At 40.8% G+C, this 24053-nt stretch overlaps 1 pseudogene and 1 gene segment (V, D, J or C); both read right to left on the bottom strand.

Annotated features, from left to right (window-relative positions):
* LOC112995092 (T cell receptor alpha chain MC.7.G5-like) overlaps positions 1 to 24053 on the bottom strand; it is a 222677-nt pseudogene that overhangs the window by 26211 nt on the left and 172413 nt on the right.
* On the bottom strand, positions 6343 to 11035 carry LOC135329972 (T cell receptor delta constant-like). The segment is given in 5 exon segments: positions 6343 to 7052; positions 7525 to 7641; positions 8028 to 8090; positions 9907 to 10191; positions 11032 to 11035. Coding segments are annotated over 3 exon segments (294 nt in total).

Genomic DNA, 24053 nt, shown 5'->3' with positions numbered 1-24053 from the left:
GGTTTACACCAATATCCCCAATTTTGTCAGAAACTTTGAGAACCCCTTAAATCCTATGGAAAAGTTGTATACTCCCAATTCCAAATGCAACCATTACATAAGAGGACACAAGCACATGCAATAAGATTATGTACATAGCTCTTACACCATTCTGGGTGTTTGAACAGTAAGAAGAAAATATTTGTTCACAGCATCACGCCACGACTCATTTTGAGAGCAAACCTATAGCAAACAGCCCTACTTTCCAGAAATACTGTGCACATAAGCATCCCCACCTGCCAGTGGGGAAGCGCTCTAGCTCTAAGAGACAGAGAGATCTCAAAGAACAAGGGTTTCTGTGAGGGTGACACTGGGGCTTTGATATGTGCATGTTCATGGAGTTAAGCTGCGTGTTGGAAAGACATTCAGAAAGGTATTCCCTTTCTTTAGATATGGTTGGAGTAAGTATTTGCTTGTGTTTTAGGATTTTGCCAAGGGATACAGAATCCGGTGCGTCATTCAAGGTTGGTCTAAGCACTTTCTTCTGGTAACCTAAGTTACAAAGATGTTGAGAGTGTCTCTGCTCTCCTCCCTTTCTGTGATACTCTTCTTGGCTCTGAGAAGCCCAAGGAACTGAAAGAAATAAGACTAGGATTCCTGGCTTGTCGTAGGAACGGCTTATACAACTGCTAGAGCCTTTCTGTCTATGAAACTTAACAATGTTTTGTGTGTGCAGCAGGCTGAACACAGAAACCTTAGAGCCATTCAATGCATCTTGCTTGAGGTTTGCCATAGATTTCTGCAGTACCAAGAAATATTTGTGCTGGAGGCACAAAATCCCCTCTCCCAATACATAAATAAAAGTACGAGAGAAAAGGCCAATTATTATAACCGCTATTCAAGCTTTCTTGCTCCAAGTGATTCTCTTCCATTCAACCTTTGGAAAGATGTTTGTTTAGGGTGTTTTAATGCTTTCTGCCACAGGAGAGAGCTATCAGCTTGCAACTTGAACTTGCTCAGCAAGAAGAGACGCCCAGCTGTTAGCTAGTAAACTCTCCCTGTAAGACCCACCATGGGGAAATAAGGTTAAACTCCATTTACTGGATGGGAGTGTTTGCCTGAAAGCACTTTAATGCTCCAAGTACAAACTGTGGGTGGGATCTTATAATGAGAAGCCACAACACACAGTGTGCTGTGATTCATTGGGAGCAACAGGGCTGAGAAACTGTTTGGAGGTGGAACATTTGGCAACTGGCTCTCAATGTTCTTGGTTGTTATAGCACTTTCACTCTCTCTCAAATGAGAAGGGTCTGCAAAAAAGTGTATGGCATGCAACATCTTCCTGTTATCAGGCAGAGATGGAAAGATTACTCTGCCTCATACCAGAGAAATGAATGGAGCTATTTCATCTGGATGATTGTAGGAAGAGAAAAGCAAAAGACAAGTTGGGTTAATTGGTTTAACTGTTTAGTGTTCTATTGGTAGAAATGCAGATGTTGCACCTTGTGACTCATATTGGGCTCTTTGAACCTCTCGGTGTTGTCATCCTGCCTATAGGATGCAGCTGAAGATAACTGACTTCTTGGAAGCAGTTGCAGCTTGGAGAAGCTATGAAAATGACAAGCAAGAGATCCCCAAAAGAGAGGTGAAGGTGTAGTTTTGGCATACAAAGAGCTGTAAATGTTTGCCAGAGAACACCCGTGAAGCCAGGTGGCAGTCAAAAAGGACTACATACTTAAACTGGCAGAAGACTTTGTTAGTGATAGGGATTAAACAATTCATAATGTTCAGAAAGATCTGAAGCCTCTCTACACTGGAAAGTGAGCTTAACACTAAAAATAGGTAAAAAAGAAAGCCAAGAATACTGTGTGTATCTAAGTTAAAATAAGAAAACAATGCAAAAAGAACTAAAATAAATTAGAACACAACAGCCATAAAATTGCACCAAGCAGAAATACATCTCTGAAATTTTATTTGATGTTGGAAAAAACTGAATAATACTTAAAGTACTACTGAGAACAGAATACCAAAATGAGCTCATCTATCTAAGACATGCTATGCTCTTTAAGCAACTTCTGAGTGATAGAATTTTCAGAAGTTAGCAAAGTAGTTCAGACTTTCGCTGGGAATCTAGGCAGCTGGTTTCCTCCTTTTGATTAACTCTTTCACAGAAAAACAAAATAGCTGTCTGAAGACCTAGGTCATAGAAGTTATTCTACAGTTAAATCTAACAAACAAATCACCATGATGATGCCTAGACAAAAATGAAATTGTTTCATATCTAATAAAAAGCACAATACATGCCTATACATACATTTGAAACTTTCAGCACAATGATTTAAATTAAAAGAAACCTGCTGAATGACATAATTTGATTCAGCACTGTAAATATTGCCATTTTGTGTAAAAAAAGTGCTGATGGTGAAACTGATTCTTTAGGCTTTTTCTTAAAATATGGCATTGTGCTACAGAAACTGTAATAACACCTAAAATTAATCAGGGAAAACTAATGTGAAAAGGCTTTGTGTTAATTAGAAAAAGGGCAATTTTTCTTCCACTTATTTAGTAGACAGGGGTGGATTATATGCTTTTCTCTCTGAATCACCACTGACTCATTTGTTGAAATCCTGTAAAGAAGAAAACTGAATTATTCAGTGCATTGGGACACCTTTTCTCAAAAGTTTTTCCACTGACTCTGATTCTGGACTCCCTAAGGAGGTAAAGGGTCTCTTTTAATGGGCCCTGAGCTGGACTTACTTTTATTGTGACCCAAGCTTACCATGTGAAAATGAACTCGACAATCTAGGTCTTGAACTTGAAAAGCTACCAAGGAATTTAGTTACCCCATTATTCCAGACCTCTAGTGCATTTTGGGCTCTTCATTCCTTTTACCATGTTCTGGATGACCATCTAGCATCAACAAGGTACACAGAGGGAAGAAAACTCTTCTTCTAGCAAGTCCTCTTTCGAGATGCTGAACTAGATACAAACACTATGTGTTTTCCATCCACTCTAGCCATCTGAGACCATCCTGCAGCTCCAACTGCAATGCTAAAAGGACACAGTCCCCCAGAGAAGCTGTCTCTCATCTGCTATCTTCTCTATGCTTCTGGTTTGGATTCCTGGGGACATCCCAAATGCCATGAGACTTTGTTAAAGCTCTCCCCAGCTGTTGTGTGAAATTCAAGAAGCAGAAGAACACAGACTGTGCACTGGGGATATACATGAAGAAAAGGACACACTTTCAATCTCTCCATAGTGCTCACTGGATTGCAGTGCAATTCCTTGACAAATATAAGTGTCACTGATCCTTCCTCCTTACCTCAGAAAATAAAATGTCTGATGACCATCAGCAAAGTTTTTGTTCAGGAGGTCTCTCAGTCCCAGTATAATGATAGACACAGTATTTGCTTTCTTTGAGTAGTCATCTGGCAAAAAACCAATGGATTGTTGCAAGCACATAATAGAAAAAGACAAAATTTCTATTTCTTCCACCCTAGTGGAACCTCTCACATCTGATGCTGTTTGTTTATTTCATTGGAATGATGTACTCAGATTTACCAGATCATTATTTCAGAGGAGGCTGAAAGTCCTTCTACATCTCATGCTACTTGTATTCTATCTACATCTGTAGTGTGCTTTAGATTTATCCAGTTGCATATGGAGAGATATGCTCACATCAGCTCTTTCCAGGTTCTAACACTGGGTGGAGAGAGAACATGTTTGGAAGGGCTGAGCAGCAATCTTTTACGTTGGCTAAATGGACCTCTGGAGGCTGTTACTACTCTAAAGACAGAAACAGCACCCAGGGCAATTTCTTAATTCCATGCCAGACTGAAGTTTGAGGAATACTACCTAAGATTAAAAACTGAGTACTCATAAAGAGCGGAGGGGAAAGGTAAAACCAAAATCATTGCTAGTGATTTTTGCATCCTTTTCTGTGTTGCCAGAATGCTCGTTTATACTTCTGAATAGCTACTAGCCTTAAACTGGACAGATCTTGTTTTCCCATATGCTCATCCATAAGAAAATGAAGTTGCTGGATCACCTTGAGGTGTTGTGGTGTAATAGAATGTCCTAGGTCTAGTAGTAGCAGTACTGCTTTTTAATCATAGTAAGAGACATGGAAGCCTGAATATTTTCAGCCCCATCTAGCTGTTGGTCCAATAAGACGCTGCACTCTTGAATTTGTCTTCAAAAAATTTCAGATTGTATTCTCTGTAAGTCTGAACTGTCACATTAGTTGAATTTCTGACTGTTCTGTCTGCCACATCTCCCCTCAGCTTGCTCAGAACTGACTTCACTCATGTGTTACAGTCCTCCTTGAATGAACAATATTCCCTGTCTGGCATTCAGTTTTCCTGTGTTTCTTCTTGTGAAGGATAGAATGAGGTTGTGCATCTCAGCATGTATCTGCTTTTACAGCTATAACAGCTGGTCTAATAAGGTATTGCTTTTCCCCATTAACCTTGTGCCAAAATTCCTTGCAGGAAACAGACACTTCACTTCCTCTCAAGGCGCATTTATGCAGTTTGCGCCCTTTCGCTCTGTTGTCTCCAATTAGTCAAGTCAGCATGGGCTACTTCCTGCTACAGTAAGCTAACACCTTCCTTCCAGAGAAAGGTCAGGCACAGCCACCACAATAGCTTTCTCCAGATAAAGGGAGAAAAACAGGCTGCACTAGCCTTGGCTACAGCATGAGGATAGCTGGGTTGCCTCTGAATGCCTTTAATGTCCACCCTTTGCATGATGCTTAAGAAACATTTTGTTGGCCCATATGACACTGTTCTCATTTCACATACTGTGGCCTGAAATAGGGGAGCCACAGGTCTGGCCACCAGGTTGGCCCAGTCCAATGGGGGCTAATTTTGCTCGGTATGGATGAGTGATAAACTATGGTAAGAAGCTGAGGGATGGATATTCCCTCCCTTGCATTCTCCCCGGGGAGTTTGAACCATCTTCTCAAAGACATCTTTTTCTTTGTTTGACTGATCAAGACATAGATAATGGAGACTTGGTTGATTGACATTTTAGGTGGTTATCAAAGGCATAGGTTTTCCCACCCTGGTCTGATTCCCAGTGGTGCACAGGAAAGTCTGAAATCCTTAATTATGGAGGTATTGCACAGGCCCTGAATTTCTTCATGATGCAAATGAGGCCTCTGGTGTCCTACCCCTGTATGAATGGTCCTTGGAAAAATAAAGACTGATGTCTTAATCTGGTTGATATATTTCTGTGTCAGTCACTGCTGTGTCCCTCAGTAGTCACACATCTGTAGATCTTTCACTTTGCTTGGGCTGTGTTGCAGGATTTTCAGCCTGCCAATTCTTGCAGACCCAACCAAGGGCCACTCAGGAAAACCCAACTCCTTGATTTGCACAAATGCCCACAGATGGTATTCCTGGTCTGTGTCTTGCCTGTGAGACTGGAAAAGGGTTGATGTAGAGCGCAATGCAAAAAGGTTAGGGTGTCATCAGCAAATCAGAACAAAAATACTAATGAGCAAAATGCCTGATTTAAATTATAGTGGTGGAATGAAGAATTTTACTGGTTTTGGATCTGCTGTGCAAACTTCATTTGTCTTCCGGATAGGGTGAGGGTCATCTATGTATCTGTAGTGTTTGAGGGACTAGCCTGACAAAGGTTAGTTAAATAGACCTTACTACACGCACTTTGTAGGGACTGTCTTGGAGCCAGAAGTACATCAGTCAGTATCTGAAAAATCTTATAAGCTTCCCCCCCCAGGATGTGGTTAACTTGTTTTTTGAAACAAGGGGCGTTCTCCTTGCACGGTACAACCTAGTCATAAGCATTAACCACAGCATCCTGCCTGTTGCTTGTGAGAGAAAGATGAGTGTTGGGATCTTTTAGACAAATAACCAAGTTGCTATGGAAACCGTACCACTCCATCAAACCACTGTATTTTACTTCCTGTTGGCCCCTTTCTAGTATCAATGAGTGGAAAAACCCAGCATGTTCTTCCTTTTCTGAGATATGTATTTTCCTTCCTGCTCCTCATATCAACCCAACTCTTAACATTTCTCTTTAAACACATCTCCCTTTTTGCTACGATCCATAACATCTTAGCTGGGTCTCTTAAAAGGTATTTGAAAGACCAAGTCTCATGCAAATCCCGTGAGTCTAGAATTTATGCCCCTCCAGAAGCCTTTCAATATGCCAAAGAGACCCTTCCTTTCCCTGTTCAAAGCCTAGAAAAGACAAAACCAGCCAAAGGGAAATCTAGGCTATCAAAGCTGTATTTCTAGATCTCAGTGATCATCAGACAGGACAGTTGGATTTCAGCAATCTCCATCCTAAATTTAGAAGAAAACGCACAGCACAAACCACAGGACATTTTGGCGCAGTAAAACTTTATTTCGGGTAAACCTAAAATGCAGAAGTTGTATACTCAGCAAAAGAGATACATGGTAAAGAAATGCAAATTAAAATGTTATTATGGTTGAATATTATTTGGTTGAAGTTAATCACTTCAAGGATCTTCACAAAATGTATCTTTTCATCTACATTAGAAAATTATGGTTATTGAAGCTATCTAAAAAATATTAAAACTAAATTATATCTACTGTGCCTGAATTCTGTAATTTGTAAAACATCTCAAGAGAGAGTGATATAATTGGCCTATAGAAGAGATTTTTAAAGGGTCATGGATCTATAGTGAAATTCTGATTTTTCAAAACTATCAGAGCAATTTGGATGCTTCTCTGCAATGTTTAGAGGAGTGGGGATATCAATTTCCACTTAGAGGGATAAGGAAAAAGTTCACTGGGAATAAGAAATAGTCAAAGCAGTTACAATTATTTTTACAGTGAAAGAAACTAGCTAGACAGGATTCAACAGTATAATATGGCTAAGAAAACTTCCAGACAGTGTTAGCTGAAAAGCCACATGACAGCGTGAAGAGACTGATAAATCTACAGGGACTAAGGGGTAGGTGCAGTGTTGTGCTCTCACTACTTATTGTGAGTAGATTTGACCTGTGCTGTTGAAATTGCTGTGGGTACACACTCTCTCCTTCTGTTCCTTAGACTGCTGATGGTAATCTGCTCCACCACCTGGAAGAACAAAATGTGTTTCAAAGTCTTATCCACATTTAAGGCAGATGGGTTTATATGACACCATTTGATTGCTGTTAGATCAGAATGGTAGACTCACAAAGCTTAGACTGGAGCATTATTTGTGTTACTTTGGGTACATTGGCTTAAAAAAAAACCAAAACTCCCTCCTACTCCCTTTTTCTCACTCCACATTTCGTTTTGATGACCCTCACTTCTGACTCCTTATTCACCTTGATTTTTCTCCAGGCTTTGTGTTCTGCCACACACACAAAAGAGCTTTGGACAGAGAGGTGCTGTTTTCTCTTTTTCTTTTTTTTTTTTCTTTTTCTTTTTTCTCCAGAAACCTACAAAAGTTAGTCAATGGAAACAGGAGGATAGTAACAAGTATCACTCCTGGTATAGAAAGTCAAGTGGTCATTTTGACACCTGCTTCCACTCTTTACACAGATCAAGTTATGTGTTTCCCTACCTCAGAAAAGGAACAACTTGATACTCATGAGCGTATTGAAGGCAATGCTTTTTGCCAGCAGGACTCTCAAACCCAGCACAGCCATGGACAGCATGTTCACTTTTTCTGTTTCGATATCTGCTCAGTGAGAAAGAAAAGAGGGGGGAGATCATGATCTAGATTGGGATATCTTGATATTGGCAGAAAGTGGGGGAAAAAAAACCCACAAGTCATAGTTTCAGAGGAAGAAACAGTAACAGAGGAAAAGACAATAGAAAAATATGGCACCAGTAGAGAAGAGAGGAGCATGTCTGTCTAGATCAGATTTTGCTTCCTGTTGATTATTTACTGAAATCAAAGCTTGTCTGCTATGCTGTTGTTATGTTCTGCTACTCTGAAGAAGATGATTGTTTTTGATAAATATGTATTCTGATTCTTTTCCACCTGAGAAAATATATTTTTCATGCATTTGTATCAGTTCCTATCATGGTAACATAACTTCACAGTCCCTTTAGGTAACTAACCTTTTGTAGAGGTGTCTGTTATGTTGCAAACATTCACTGTTACTGGTTCTTCAATCTCCTTTTCTGTAGTGTGATAAAGAAAAGGCATTATAAAAAATATGCAAATTTTAAAAAGGCTTGAACAAAGTTCAACAGGTCAGCGGCACTGTCTGAAAGTCAGCTGGCAGGTCAGTATTTCTAACATTAATCTGAGGAGAAATTTTTGCTTTATGTTCAATTGCAGCAAACAAAAGAATTATTCAGTTGTATTGTTAATGAGCAATGAACAAATGCATGGGGGGGATGAAGTTTACAAAAAAAAGTGGTTTTAAGCAAAAAATAAAACTACTTCCACTTTTTATTGTTTTTAGAAAAAAAATCAGGCTATCTTCTAGCAGGTAGACTGTTATGTCTTGAAGCATTGAGTCTTTAGCAAACATAAATTCAGGTGATCAAGAGTAGTCAGCATGGATTCACAAAGGGGAAATCATGCTTAACCAACCTGACAGCCTTCTATGATGTTGGCTGGGAAGATGAGGAGAGAGCTGTGGATGTTCTCTACCTTGACTTCAGCGAGGCCTTTGACACTGTCTCACATAATATCCTCACAGGCAAGCTGATGAGGTACAGACTAGGCGAGCAGACAGTGAGGTGGACGGAAAACTGGCTAAATGGCAGAGCTCAGAGGGTTATGGTCAGTGGCACAGTCTAGTTGGAGGCCTGTAGCTAGTGGTGTACCTCGGGATCAATTCTGGGTCCAATATCGTTCAACTTATTCAATGACCTGGATGAAGGGACAGCAAGTGTGCTGATTATCCAGAACTGGTGTCAGTGGCTGATACACCAGAGGGCTGTGCTGCCATTCAGAAGGACATCAACAGACTGGAGAGATGGGCAGAGGGGAACCTCAAGAAGTTCAATAAGGGGAAGTGCAGGGTCCTCCACCTAGGGAGAACTAACCCCATACACCAGTACAGGCTGACCTGCTGGAAAGCAGCTCTGTAGAGGAGGGCTTGGGAGTCATGATGGACAACAAGTTGATGATGTGCCAGCAATGTGCCCTTGTGGCAAAGAAGGCCTGGACTGCATTAGGAGGAGCATTGCCAGCAGGTCGAGGGAAGTGATCCTTCCCCTCTACTCAGACCTGGTGAGGCCACACCTGGGGTACTCTGTCCAGTCCTGGGCTCCCAGGGTAAGAGAGATATAGAGCTACTGAAGAGAGTCCAGCAAAGGGCAACTAAGATGATTAAGGGACTGGAGCCTCTCTCATATGAGGAAAGACTGAGAGAGCTGGGATTGTTTAGCCTGGAGAAGAGAAGACTGAGGGGGGATCTTATCAGTGTATTTAAATATCTGAAGGGAGGGTGTCAAGAGGATGGGGCCAGGCTCTTTTCAGTGGTGCCCAGCAATAGGACAAGGCAATGAGCGCAAACTGAAACAGAGGAAGTTTTGTCTGAACATAAGGAAAAACTTATTTACTGTGAGGGTGACAGAGTACTGGAACAGGTTGCACAGAGAAGTTGTGGAGTCTCCATACTTGGAGATATTCAAAAGCCATGTGGACACCATTCCAGGCAATGTGCTCTAGGTGACCCTGCTTGAGCAGGGGTATTGGACTAGGTGATCTGCAGAGGTCCTTTCCAACCTCAACTGTTCTGTGATTCTGTGAAGATTGTGTCTTTTTTTTTTTTCCAAGTAGCTCCGAGAACTTAAACAATGAAAATTTAAGACCATCTGTGCTAGATGCTTTTAAATATCTTTCAGCTCTTCCTGCTTAAGCACCTAGATGTCTTTCTCATTCTTGCTGGATGCCCAGGGGATGCTTCTTAGACGGAGCAACAGTAAGTGTTGGAACACACTACCCCCAGAAATAAGTTGCAATTGTACCATAGAATTGTACCTGGTGATGTTGTGTTTTTTGCAAAAGTGGTGCCGTTGAACTTGGCCTTGCAGGTCACCTCCGTCTCTGGTTTCACCTGAACCACCTTAATAGTACTGTACGTCCCCTCAGACATCGGAATGGGTTTATTCTGTTCATATACAACTTCATTAGAAGATACCTCCAAACTGATGTTCTTTGGATAGAAATTCCTTGCCAAACAAACTGCGTTCACTTTATTGTTTCCTTTCTTGGTATTCTTTGATTTAATCGCAATGACTTCTGGGACAGAATCTTCTCGTTTCTCTGTGAAAAAAATACATTGTTTGGGCATGACTTTATTCTATTGCAAGCTTGTCTGTGAGCTAAGTCATGTACAGTTCAGATACAGGTCAACTGTGACCCTTGCCTGGCACTATCATTCACTCAATGCCTTTTTTTTTGTGTTTATTTCTTGCTGCTGTTTCGAAAAGAGCAGATCAAAGACAGAGAGGATGTATAAGGGTAGGATGGTTGCAGGAGCTTTAATTTCTTGAAATCCTAAGCTTGCTTTTGCCAGAACATGGGTCTATATTTGAATTATTTATCTATATGTGAATTATTTATTTTGTTAGTGAGGGACTGGCAAATGAGAAGAAACTTCTAAGGATGCAATGCAAGAGTCAAATTATTCTACTTTCTCAACAATGTATTTCCTAAAAATGATAATTCTATCAAGGATAGCCTTATATGGTCATGAGACATGAAAAAGGAACTGTTTTCTCTTTACTCCTCCCCCAACCTTATTCTGAAGTGACTAACATGTATAAGCATAGCAATAATGGTAGGACAAAAAGAGAAGGCAGTTTGCTGTTTCTTTGTTGTATAAGGCTACTTTAATCAGTGGGGTAACTTGCAGAAATGAAGTACTGCTGCTCGAGTGGATGAAAACATTGATCTTTTCATTAACAAATGCTCAACTGCAAGAAGGATTTTTTTCAAGTAGGAGAGAAACAATCAGAAGTTGTCTCCGAATTGCTTATCTCCACTTCTTAATAAGATCAAACACTTTAAACTGGGGGGAGGTTTTCCCCAGTACACATTGCAAATGGTGTAAATTATTCCAACTCAGTCTGGAGACATTTAAAAAGATAACAGAAGTGGTACTTGGTTCAACAAAAAGTCTCATATCTGTTGCAAAAAGTGTGACTTTTATTGTCCATGCACAGTGCTATATTGCTAGTCCCACAACTCCAGGGGCAGTGCAAAGTATGATGCATAATTTGTATAATAAACTAATTTCAAGAGGAAAACATCCTCAGGCCTATGAATTTGATGTCCACGGACAAATCTCCTAACAGTCTTTTTCACCTCAGTGCACCAGTTTTCTGCAGTGGTTCTTCAGGATTAAGATATTAGCAAACATCAAAGCCTGAAAAACATGCCTTAGAACTGGAATTTTGAAAGATCCTAGAGGATGCAAGTGGTACATTTTCATAGGATTTGGTTTCTGAGCTTTCTCATGCATCTTCCAGCAGAGTTGCTCTGAAACTTTCAGATGCATTTCTTCCAGTTTATAAATCATTCAGGAGTTGAATTCTCAGTTCTAAGCAACATACAGGAACGCTAAAGGCTTGACAACTGAAAAAAAGCCTGAATTTCAGCCATACAGCAGCATCCTTCTATGCAGATTTCTTATAGGAGATACAAGATGAGTAATGAAATAAGATTGTTTAAACTTGAAGGGGATGTCTTTTTGGCACATAGCTGATCTCTTGAAATCATTTAGCAGCCAACAATCATCATGATTTTTAAAATCAAAATATCTTTATCCTCAAGTCATAGGTGGAGGAACTAAGGTCACTCTACATGCTAATGTGAAGATAAGGTTAGCAATGTGAGTTCTAATAAAAATATGAAGTCAAAGGGATTCATCTGGTATGCCTCCATGTCAAAAAGGGCTCAGCTTATCACAGACTGCCAGACAAAACATAAAGGATTTACATGTTTTCACATTTACCATAGCTACATGGGTCTCGCTTCTAAAGAGAGGTGCATTAGAGTTTGAATGCTGCACAAGATATGTGTCACATTCTGCTCGAAAGATCCCTCAGTGCTAATGTTTTATTTTTCACAGGGCATCTTTGCAAGTTCTGTTCAAGGGGCTCCAATTCTATGCTATTCCCCTCGTCCCCCAAAGAAGAACTGAGGTATAAGGCAAACAGTACTCTGCCATAACTTCATTCACTGGCTCTACTAACGAAAACAAGCACAACTTCATTGTTGTCAACTTACACCAGATATCAAAAAGGAATCCAGTCGTTATCACCTTCATTTGACTTATTCAATTGATTCCAAACTCTAGACTTTTTACTGGAATTGAACTAGTAGAAAAATACCACCTAAGACTCCTTTTAATGCTTTGGTATAATATTATCCCCCTTTCCCTGTGGCCTGATGATATCTTTCTAACCCTGACAAAACAGACTGTCTTAGGAACTTAAATTCCAAACTCCACAGGAGCTTTAGTTCCCTTCAAACCACCCAAGCAGGGCATTATAACCTAATAATGACTAAAAATCTTATAAAGATGCTTAAATAAAAGAATACATGTTGAGCCCCAAACAAACCCAGCATGATAGCAGCCAGGACTTGCCCTTGTGGAATCCAATTTCTTTGGCAACTCCTGAGAAGGGGTTTCAGCATACTTTTTAAACTTAAGATGTTGAGTTAGGTATCAAAAGATTATGCATAGAAATCATGAAGTCTGATTTGTGAATTTAAAGCATTGGGAGGGTGGTTCCCTGAATTCTGGGAGGAGGAAGGAAAAAAGTGAAAAACCAAACAGTAACAATTCAGAAAATGTTAATGCATAAAGAATACCTACTTTGCTTCACAGTCAGTTGAGTCCCCTTCCCAAAGAAAAGAGCAGCAGTATCACACAGTTACAACTAGTAAAGCAAAAAACGCTCATTTTGCGATTCGTCCCAGACACATTTGCTTTCCAGGGGCTGTAACATGGCTTCACCAGAGTCTTTTAGCTCTGTGCATATTTTGTTATTTCAGAAGAGCTTTAAAGACTTGTCCTGTACTCTGACCTCCGGTATTACCAAACAGACAATATACCAGCAAACTGTTTCTATAGCAGAACTCACTGAGGAAATAGCAGGAATAAATCTGCACAATACAATTGCTGTTAATAAAGATGCATCATTTCTTTATTAGAACGATAATGTTTCAACTGAGTCATGCTATTTTGCATTACCTGAAAATACAGCCATGAATTCTTACCATTTCTTGCTTTTTTTGGGGGGAAGGGAGAGGAGATGTGGGGGGGGGGGGGGATTTTTATATTTGACACTGTAAGCTGCACTGTATTACCACAAAAAAGTTGTACTTCTCTTTTCCTATATTCTTACAAAGTCATGGAATTAGCTATATTTTCCATCTTGTTATGTGCCTCAGTTTTATTAATGAACATTTTATCTAGAATAAATCAGGAAAATCCTTAGTTTTTCTTAACTGAGCCCTCAAGAGTAGAATATGTTATTAATGCATGTTTTCTATGTCTTTTGTGTTTGGGAATTTTTAAAAGATTCAGGTAATAAGGCAAGTAGGTTCTTAGCATCTTTAAAGGCTTATGAGCATCTTCCAAAGAAATCCAAAATTAGCAACAAGAAAGTCAGGCTGTAAGAATTTTGGAAATTTTGGCTGCAAAATATGAAGTATTTCAGCCGACATTGAGTGACTTAGACAGTTAAGTCCTACTATCTTTTATTGACATACATCTTGCCCTAAAGTCTTTATGCAGCTTTTAAAATTTCATCCTAATTTTTCTATTCCCACCTTCATCCTCAGCTAGAAAAACAGAAAACATAGGAACAGAATGGAAACTGCACTCAGCTGAAGTTTCATACCATTACTCATTCTTCTACCTGCACTTAGCACTTAGACTGCCTTTTGTTGCTGTTTTTCTTTTTTTTGTTTTCTTGCCAGATCCTAATATTCACTGTGGGATATTTTACCTCCTCTGTTGACAACTGCTAAGTCCATATCAATATAGACTAATGCTGGAATTATTGGAATTTGGGAATGTCTTCTGGTCCTGTATTTACAGCTGATGATTTTTTGGTTGGAAAGAAAAAAGATCTTTGTTCAGAGTAGTGACTTTGTAGGCCTTTGTTCTTTAGGAATTGGGGATGGAATTCAGTTGTCCCAAAAAAGACATTTACTACCATGTAAGGTATCCTGCAAGCTTGGGTCGATATTAGGCAGTGTCTAAGAGAGCCTCGTGTCTTTCTGCAATGAAAGTCACACTCTTTAGGGATGTAAAATAACACTGGACATTTCTTTCAGCACCTAAAAGCCATGCAGACCTCTGAAAGCATCGTAACACGTTTTTAGGTCTGTATCTTGATATTTAGTGCAACGAAGATAACCTAACAAACTTCCCTGTTGGTGCAACATTAACACTCCCACAGAAAAGCTTGGGAAGACCCTCCATCAATACTTAGAAGTGTCAGCCTTCAGAAGGGTACCATTTCCAAATATCAGGGGTCTTGCTCATGACTCAAACAGTCACTACAAAAATCCTGTCTTTTCCTAGGGACATCTGAAACTATTCAGGTTGATGTTCCCTGAAAGCCTTTAAGGCACTCTTTTTCCTCTCCACAAAAAAAAAAAAAAAAAAAAAAAAAAAAAAAATTCTTTGTTCTACATGGCCAAATTCCAGTTAAAGGGGGAAAAATCTAAGGCTTTGTTATAACACCTTCCCACTATTGTATCTGCATTTTTCAAAATCTAGGCAACTTAGTACCTAATTCCCATTCATTCTGAGAGGGATTGGATATGAGGCAGCTATGAAAATTAAAGCTCAACATTATTTAACCTTCCTCCTCTCCCTCCATGCCAATAAAATTACTTACCTAGTAACACTGTGAGTGTGGTGCCAGTGCCAAAAACTGGCTTATTATACCACAGAGCTAAAGAGCTGTCCTATAACTTCTCTCTCATGTCAGCTTTATGCTGAGCTGTGCATAACTGCTCAAAATGAGTCAATGAAAATCCACTGAAACACGGATAACTAAAGTTAACACATTTCATGCTGATGCTGGGTCAGAGTTCCATCCAGATTGGGCAAAAATTATGGCATGTTAAGCTTCAGTAGTGCACAACAATGGTGTTTGGGGATTGCAGAATACTGGTGAGATACACAGCTAGCCCAGTTGTTGCTGTGAAGCCTTTCTAGGCAGATACAACCTGAGGACTCATCCTGAAGCCCCGGCTGTGGAGAGTGTACTCCAGAGATTCCAGCATCAGAAAATGCTTACGGTGACACCAAATCACAAGATACCTTTGTCCTCCCCTACCACCACATTTTAACTTAACTTATAGAAGTAAAAATAATGGTACTTACTTGGTTCAACTGTGAGAGTGGTCCCACTTCCAAATATGAGCTTCTCTGTTCTCACACTGTTAATACGTAGTCAAATAAGTAACACTTTCCTCACTTTATTCAAAAGGTGTGTGTGTAAAACAGGAAATGAAAATCCAGATGTTTGTCCTAATTATTCATACGTAAAATCCCATTAGGGTGTCCAGAGCCACATTTTCTTCCAGAACTGGGAGGGGAAAAACAGTAATTCAATAGTTCAATGATTTCAAATGGCTTGATCCAGGACAGGACTTCACAGTTATCCCTTTCTTCCATCTCTTGGAAACTCTGTGAGCTCTATTGTTCCATGACAAATGCAAATAGGAAAACAATGCTGGATTTGTCTTCTCAAGCATTTCAAGCTTCTATCTCTTTTTCTCCTTAAGATATATTGTCTTTTTTGCATCTTCAAGTTTTCGTACAGGACTTTATGCCATTTATATCACTGTGATACTCCCCAAACACAGTGATACACTTCGTTACAAAAACTTTTTTACCATGAGCATTTTGGATTATACAGGAAATCACATGACTTCTTGAGTGTTTTCTGTCCCAACATACCACATGAAGAAACAGGATATGGCTTTCAAAGAAGGGTCTAAAATAGTACAAAAAGGTGGAATTTTAAGCAAAATCTGTGGGATTATGCAGTATCCCAAAAAAGTCCCATGGAGCTAAGCATGATAGAAAGTGTAGTTTTTCAGTACTTTTAGTGCTGTTTCAAAGCACTTACCAAAATTCTTCTGAGCTGCAGGAAGCTGTCTTCTTCTTCATCTTGAATTAACTTTTAATGCTCAGGAGGCTGAGGAATGTGCTGGATGTGGGCTCTCAGAGTTGGTATCTGGGGACTATTTGGTGCCTAAGGGAGTCTTTATCCTATTTTTAGTAAGATGAAAAAGGAGGGGGAATGATTGCTCTTTTTTAGAAGAGGTACACATAAAGCCACATAAAAGTGGCTATTAAATAATAAGGCAGCTGCTGAGGAGGAAGATACTGAATGTGTGAATACATCCCTCTTTTGTGGGCTAGGCTAAAATAACCTAGGACTTCATTTGGCCATTGCTCATGTAGGAATTAGAGGTGTGGTGATTAGATTTTTTTTGACTATTGTCCAATATCTTATGGAGAAAGAAAAGAAGAAAGTCCCTACTGCAGAGAAGTTGCAATGCAAGAGTGTGAACAAAGCCATGAGGTAATAGGCAAAGTATCTTTTAATTGATGAATATGAGCAGGTATATGGTATATGGGTATATGAACAGGTATATGAGCACCCTTGGTATATGAGCAGGGGTATTTGTGCATGTTCTTTTATCATAGAAAAGGACATAAAGAAAACAGTCCTTGAAAAATAAATGGATTTCTTACCCTGAAGTAAGATTTCTCACCAGCTTACCCCATGCTAAGTGCATCCTGCCCATGTACCCAACATACTGGTTTAAAAAAAAAAAAAAAAAAAAAAAAAAAAAAAGCTGGGTACAGAGAGATGCAGGTGGTGTAAAAAGGAAATGAGTCAGTGCTACTTTCTAACTACTGTTGGGCTGGGGACAGATGTGTGGGAGAGGTTTACTAGTATTGGGGGGGGGGAGGGAGAAAAGATGTTTGAGGGAACATAAGGCAACGGTGATATGCTCAAGGCTTGATCTGCCCAAGTGTCAGGAGCACCGTATGGGTGGGTACAAAACCTTTAGTTTGATAATTTAACAGATTGGAGTTGAAGACTGCCACTGGGAGTTAAGTTCTCTCACTTCACCATGGGACAAGGAGGCCTGAGAATCCCACAGCCGGAAGTGGCCCCAAGGAGTGAAGTGGCCCATTCTTATGCCCTAGAGCTAGCTGAATTCTCTGAACCACTTCACGTTGCTGCTCGTGTAAGAGGTTTTCAACACTTTGTAGTCATGGAGATTGCATCTCTCTATCCCCCATTGCAACCTAATGTCCATTCAAGGGCTTAAAAATAAATGCAATTACTTTATACTTCCTCTGAGTGTGAGGAGAGTATAGGGAGGTGTCATTCTGCAGTGGAAAGCTTGGAAAATGATCCTTGGAATGACTTCCAGGGTAGATAAGAGTGGGATGAGATTGCAGCTGTTAAGACCAGAGAGTAGGGCGCAATGGTCTTGTAGCCTACAGGAAATGGATGTTTGTTGAAGGTCTGTATCATCAAACAAAGGAGCTGTGGAAGATAGTCAGAAGACTGTGCGGTGTCAGACACAACGAGAAAGAGACTGACTGGATCTTTGCCAAAACCCTGCAGGCTCAAGAGCCCAAACCTCCATCTCAACCAAAGGAAGAGCAGGTCAAGTTTGTGCCTATCAGGTTGGGAAGTACAGACACCTATGATGGTGAAGGCTTGAAGCTTATGGCTTCTGGCACCAGGAGGAAAGCTGCTTCTCCACCTGCAGAGTGTTAACCCCTGCTGTTCTTCCCTGTGGGCATAAGCCATAGTGCCAGCGGAAACCTGGGAAGTATCAAGAGTGACTACATGGCTCTGGGGGCAGGGACAAAGGCATGGGGGCCCTGGTGGTTTTGTCCTCATGCTGATGAGAGGGAAGTGCTTGAGGAGGAGTGGACAGAGCCGGCACATCGACAGTTTTTTGTGCAGCTAGTGTTGCCAACACGGTTTTGGTTTCTGTGAACGTGAGACACTCTCTTAGGACTGAAGATTCCTTGGAATAGATGGGATTCACCTGACTAAGTGGGGCAAAAGTATCTTTGCCAACAGGTTGGCCAAGTGTATGTACAAAAATAAGGAAGTACCTTGAAGGGCTTTGAAAGGTACATCAGCAGCCAAAGTAAGATTAGCGCAAATGTGGGCCCACTGGTGAATGGGGCAGGGGACCTGGTGACAAAAGACACAGACAAGACCAAGCTACCCAATGCTTTCTTTGCCTCAGCCTCAGCCTGGTAAACCTGTCTTCAGGAATCCATGAGACCAGTGGGAGAGTCTGGAGCAAGGAATTCTTACCCTTAGTGGAGGAGGATCAGGTTAGGAATATTTAAACAATCTGAACGTGCCCAAGACTGTGGGTCCTGGTGGATGCACCCACAATTGCTGAGGGAGCTGGCTGATGCCATTGTGAGGCTACTCTTCATTAGCTTTAAAAGCTCATGGCAATTGGGGAGGTTTCTAAAGACTGGAAGAAAGCAAATGACATTCCTGTCTTCTAGAAGGGCAAGAAGGAGGATCCAGGGAATGATGGGCCAGTCAGCCTCGCCTTGATCCTTGAGAAAGTAATGGATTCCTGCTTCTTTGCAAGCTGTGGTCATGCATGTCTTACCTTTCTGGGTGTGACTGCATTTGTGAGTTGCATGTTCGGAAAGAAAGAAAGAGAATTTGCTATTTCTTCTCTGTGTTTGTTCTGATTCTCTCTAAGTGCATACACATAGAAATATATTATTCCTTAGGACTTTGGGGTTTTCCTCACCTGATCACAAGTTTTGCTCCTTTCCTTCTCCTCTTCCTCAATCCCAGGTGCTTGTTCCCATGTGAAGCTTGGGGAGTGCTTGGCTGGGGCAATGCAAGCTTTCATAGTTTCTCATCGTTTCTCATCCTCAGGCATGCTGTCTAAGATGAGTAACTCAGATGGCAGTTTCATGGGGCAGTGGTACAAGCAGAGTCCCAGAGAAATCTAGAATGAATGATTGTGTTTTTCTGAGGCAGGAAAAGACACTATGCCCTATCTTTCCAAAAATAGAATCAGTATCTTCAGAGACATCCCCAAGAACCATTTCTCCCTGCAGCTGCACTCCCTATCACCCACAGACACTGCCGCCTGCTTCTCTGCAAGCTACGCCATGACAGAAATTCAAGGAGAATTAAAATGAAAAAGAGGAGTGGACACATGCTGGCAAGGGAGTACAGCTTTGTGTTGTTTTTGGCATCTCTCTCATGCCTCCATGAGAAAGAAAACTGAGAAGTGTGTGTGGTGGGGTGCATCACCATAGCTATGGGGTGTGCGGGGAGTACCAATTCAGAACAAAGATTTGGAGTGATATTCTCTGGCGCAGCAGTTTCCAGCCTTTGTTTCTGAATACCCTGGGAACGTCTTCTGGCATCATCAAAAGACTTGTGGGAAGCCTTCTGGGAGGCTTTCAAGGAGCTTGAGAATTCCTGCTGCGGCCAGAAAAGGATGGCTGCAGGAGGCTGTGACTTCTAGCAAGCTTCAGCAGCTGTAATGAGCTCTGACAGCTCAAAAGGGTCTTCACAAAAGGATGCTTGGAGCTTTTATTTCAGCTGACCCTTGATTAGGGAGGTCAAGCACCATTTTAGCCAGTGATTGGGAGAAGCCTGTATAAGAGCCAGGCCTGGAGTGCAGCTTCCAGAGTGTAGTGAACAGAGGCAGTAGTGAGATCAAAAGGGGCCAGCAGCTCTGTTGAGGAGATCATCCATGTCCTCAGCAATGGTGGTGATGGGCCACAAGGCATGTTCCCCTAGCAAATATTTGAACAACTTTCCCTGTAACAGCACAGGCCTCAGTCCAGATGGAGACCCAGAAGGAGGGTGCAGCTTGCAGGTCTTGGGCTGCAGGGAGTGCCTGGGGTTCTGTCTGAGACCAGGGCTGTGGGAGATGGTTTTGCATTGTATGATTAAGGGACTGGAGGATCTGTCATCTGAGGAGAGGCTGAGAGAGGGGATTTTTTAGCCTGAAGAGAAGGCTTAGGGGGATCTTATCAATATGTTATCAACATACCTGATGTATGTAAGTAAAGGGGATGGAGCCAGACTCTTCTCAGTGGTATCCAGTGATGGAACAAGAGGCAAAGGACACAACTAGAAACACAGGAAATGCCATTCAAGTATAAGAAAACATTGCTTTTACTGTGGGAGTGGTCAAACACGGGAACAGGTTTCCCAGAGAGGTTGTGGAGTCTCCTTCCTTGGAGATACTCAAAAGCCATCTGGACAGGGTCCTGGGCAACCTGTTCTAGTTGACTCTGCTGGAGCAGGGTGGTTGGACTAGACAATCTCCAGAGAGACCTCCCAACCTCAACTCTCCTCTAATCGTATTAGCTAAACTGTCCTCTTCCAGATACCTGATTTCAATGTGGCATTGCACCAGGTGCGGAACTGCAGAGAGGATTTTTCCAGACTATGATAAAAAGTCTCTTCTCTGTATTATTAACCCTGGCTCCATCTGAATATGTGCTTTCATTTATTTATTTATTTACTGCAGGTGAGGGATGCTTTGTCATGACTCTGTTGTCCTTGGTCTTCTGACTGTGGGGTTGAGCTGGTTTCTTCCCTCCCCACCTTACATGCTGCATATTTGCTTCCATGTGCCCTTTGTAAGTCTCAGGCAGTGACTTTTGAGGGGCAGGGTGGAGGGTGAATAAATCACGTAAGTTTGTAGAAAGGGATGGTTCAATCTTTTACAGTGCAGGAGCTATCAGGTATAAAGCTTGGTACAAAAGGAGTTGGGTTTTTTGGTTTTGTTTTTGTTTGTTTTTTAATACAATAGGTTGTTTGGACAGATCACTTTGCCAGAGGAAATCATCACTGCAAATGGGTAGATGGGGGCAATAGAGGCATGGACAAAAATCAATTGGATAGAGATCAGCTGGGCATTTTTAAGTACAAAGCAACCACATGTGATTTAAAGTCCTTGTTCTCATGTCTGATAGCTGTGAGATTACCAGGGTGAAGTGTCCTGTGTAAGTCTCCTGCTCTTGTCCTCTGCTTTATTCATCTGCTTCTGGCCACTACTGGATATGGGGCAAAAAAGGATCTTTGTTCTTAACCAAAGGGAGTCAACAAATCTTACCTTGTCTGCACTCTGTGAGGGAGGGAGGAGGGAAGAATAGAACACAATGACAAGCTTAGATGGAAGCATCTAAAATATGTGTTAAAACCCCACCTGCTCAACTTGACCCGATAGTCACAGGTGTCCAAATTTATGTGGTTTGCAAGATTCTAGATTTGATTTTGAACACCAGGCAAACTGTCCTGGCATAGAAAGATCTTCCAATTGTCATGCTGGGAAGCAAACTTGTGTTTGTGGATACAACTGTCTGTAGAAGAAGAGGCTATGCAGGGGACCCTGTTCCATGTTCAAGTGAACTCAGTGAGAAAGTCGGTTTGTACACAGTACTTCAGTCTTTTTCAAACACTGTGGTACGTAGTCCACACAGTGATAGACAGTCATACAAAAACATTTGTGTTTTTATTTCAGTGCCAGGTGACTTCTCCTCTTTCATGCCCTTTGAAGAGCTGGATTTTATTTCCCTCTTCCTCTTTACACTTTTAGTCCTGAATAAGTTGATATTGTCACAGACAGGTTGCTATATACTGAAAACAGAATTATCAGCATCGTTTTTTTTGGTAGATGAGATAATACTCACCTCTCACTAAAACATTGCTCATACTTGTGAAACTGAATATGCATCCATTCAGGCTGTTAGAGCTATTCTTACTTGAAGGACTTGATTCCTGATTTATTTTTAACAAATTTGTAGAAAATCAGAGACTTTTTAAAGAATATCTGTGTATGAGCTGTCCCAATCATATCAATACTCAATTAAATTTTGTTCTAAATTTTCTAATCCTTTCTGGATCTCAAAGTATTTATACTGGTACATCATTTTTTCATGACAAACAAAGATGGGTCAATATTCACTCATTTTTTCAGAGCTTATTTTGGTTTAGTTGTTGGTGGCTTAATTAACTCTTTTTGTCTTCATGTGCTAAAAGTTATTTATTCATTAAGGTATTTGATTTTTAATATTTATATTTTTTTTGATCTAGATGATTGCCATTTTTATAAGGGTCTTTGGAGGGCTTTTTTTCCCGATTATATACTCTCACTACTATTTTTTTTCAGTTTCTCTGATCTTATGAACTAGATTATTTGACCACTGAGTTGGTTATGCTTTGGACTTTTTATTTATTGATAGAGGCTTCTAGCCGAGTTTCAGAATTTGGGGAACATGCAGTTATGGTTGACTAAAGTTGGCTTTTCATTTGATCTTTATCTGATTGATTATTTTGGTTAATGTTTACCTAGAATTGTGGAGTAGTTTCTGAATCCTCAAATCCAGCTCTAAGATACAGAAGGAAATAGCACTGTTTCATCTCATTCACAAATCTGCCTTGCTCCATGCTGTACTACTAAATTTCTTTATTAGCATTATTGTTGTTACCAAGCATAATGGTGCATATCTCTCTCTCTCTCTCTCTCTCTCTCTCTCTCTCTCTCTCTCTCTCTCTCTCTTTATTTATTTATTTATTTATATTTATATGAATGTCAGTTCTGGTTAGCTTCTGTGCAGGACAAAGAGATGAAGTTTTGAAGATCTTCTGCCCCAAACCTGAATACCTACAGGTGTCCCTTCCATCACCTCCACTTTCTACCTAAACCTTCTCAGGTCAGTGAGACTTTGTCACTGTGTTCTGACAGTTAGGCAGCCTTCTCCCAAGCTAAGTCTTTGGCTGGCCGCAGACACACACCTGTCTTCACAGCCTCCTAAAAACCATATGCTTGTAATTCTTTGGTTTATAGTTTCAATTCTGTGTTTACTTTCTCTCTCAGTCCTGGTGCATCTCCTCAAAAAAATGCGGGAGCTTCTCAAGTACTCCCAGTGAGGTGCTAGAAGTAATGTTTAGACTCTGTCTTCCAGTAGGTGATACTGAAGACCCCTCCTTGAATTTTATTTCAGAGGAAAAGAGAAGAGATGGAGACCCCGATTCCTCCAGAAAAGTATCCTAGGCAGATAAGGGTAGGTTTTGAAGGGGAAATAGTAGGTGGTTTGTGTGTGCATGACTGTCCGATTCCTTTCAGGCCTTGCTACCCTGCCTCTTTCCAGCAAAATGATCCTAGCCTTCCAGCATAAGGCTTCTTGGCCCCCAAATAATCTCCATTATATTTTAACCCAATTGCCCATTTTAGGAATAGCCCACTAGCTTAGTTCCCAGCATATCCCCCTGATTTCATTACACAGTTATAAGTGGCTGTGTCCATGGCTCTTTCTGGCAAGAAGAGGTAGTTCTGATATGCAACGGTAAAGAAGGTGCCTTCTCTCTTAAAGGATAGGGTGAGCATTATGTTCTTGTGTGGGCAGCACCATCCCATATATTCAAGCCCTATTCCAAGACAGAAATGTTTCTGGTGATGGGTTTCCTGGAGATGGTATAGGTGACTGTATGACACTATGAATTTCCTAAGCCCAAGAATGAAGTCACAACTTTCACTTGCGAGAGGAAAGCTGAAAATAGTGATTTAAAGTGGGATCTGTAACATCTGTTTGGGGAAGTCCCTGAGTTGCAGACAGCTGATGCAAGGAGGGTGAAAAGGATGGAAATAGTGGTTGCTCTATATTTATAGTCCTTGCAAGACACCTGACATTGGCCAGACAGGCAGGCTACTGGGCTGAATGGCTCTTATTTTAACATACCACTTTCGTACATGGAGACCAAATGTGGTATTGGGGCAAACCTTGGGGATCAGTGTTCTCCCAAGTATCTGTTGGTAAGATTCTCAGGGCCATGTGTGCAAACACACATACAGGGCAACTATAGATTGCACAAGCATCTACATGCATAAGTTTTTCCAAAACCAGAAATAAATAATGCTCCCCCACAGAAAAAAAAGGAACATATTTGGATGGAGCCAGAGCTAACAGTACAGAAAAGAGATTTTTTTTTTTTTTCATCATATTCTGGAAAAATCCTCCGTGCAGTTCAGTACTTGGTGCAGTATCACATGGAAATCAGTGCAACATCACATAACAGAAATATCTGTTAGGCACCCTCCCTTTTCCA

The sequence above is a fragment of the Dromaius novaehollandiae genome, chromosome 14 (genome assembly GCF_036370855.1).
Source record: "Dromaius novaehollandiae isolate bDroNov1 chromosome 14, bDroNov1.hap1, whole genome shotgun sequence".
Lineage (NCBI taxonomy): Eukaryota > Metazoa > Chordata > Aves > Casuariiformes > Dromaiidae > Dromaius > Dromaius novaehollandiae.
The sequence above is the reverse complement of the archived record's forward strand: the minus strand, read 5'-3'. Positions and strand labels throughout refer to the sequence as shown.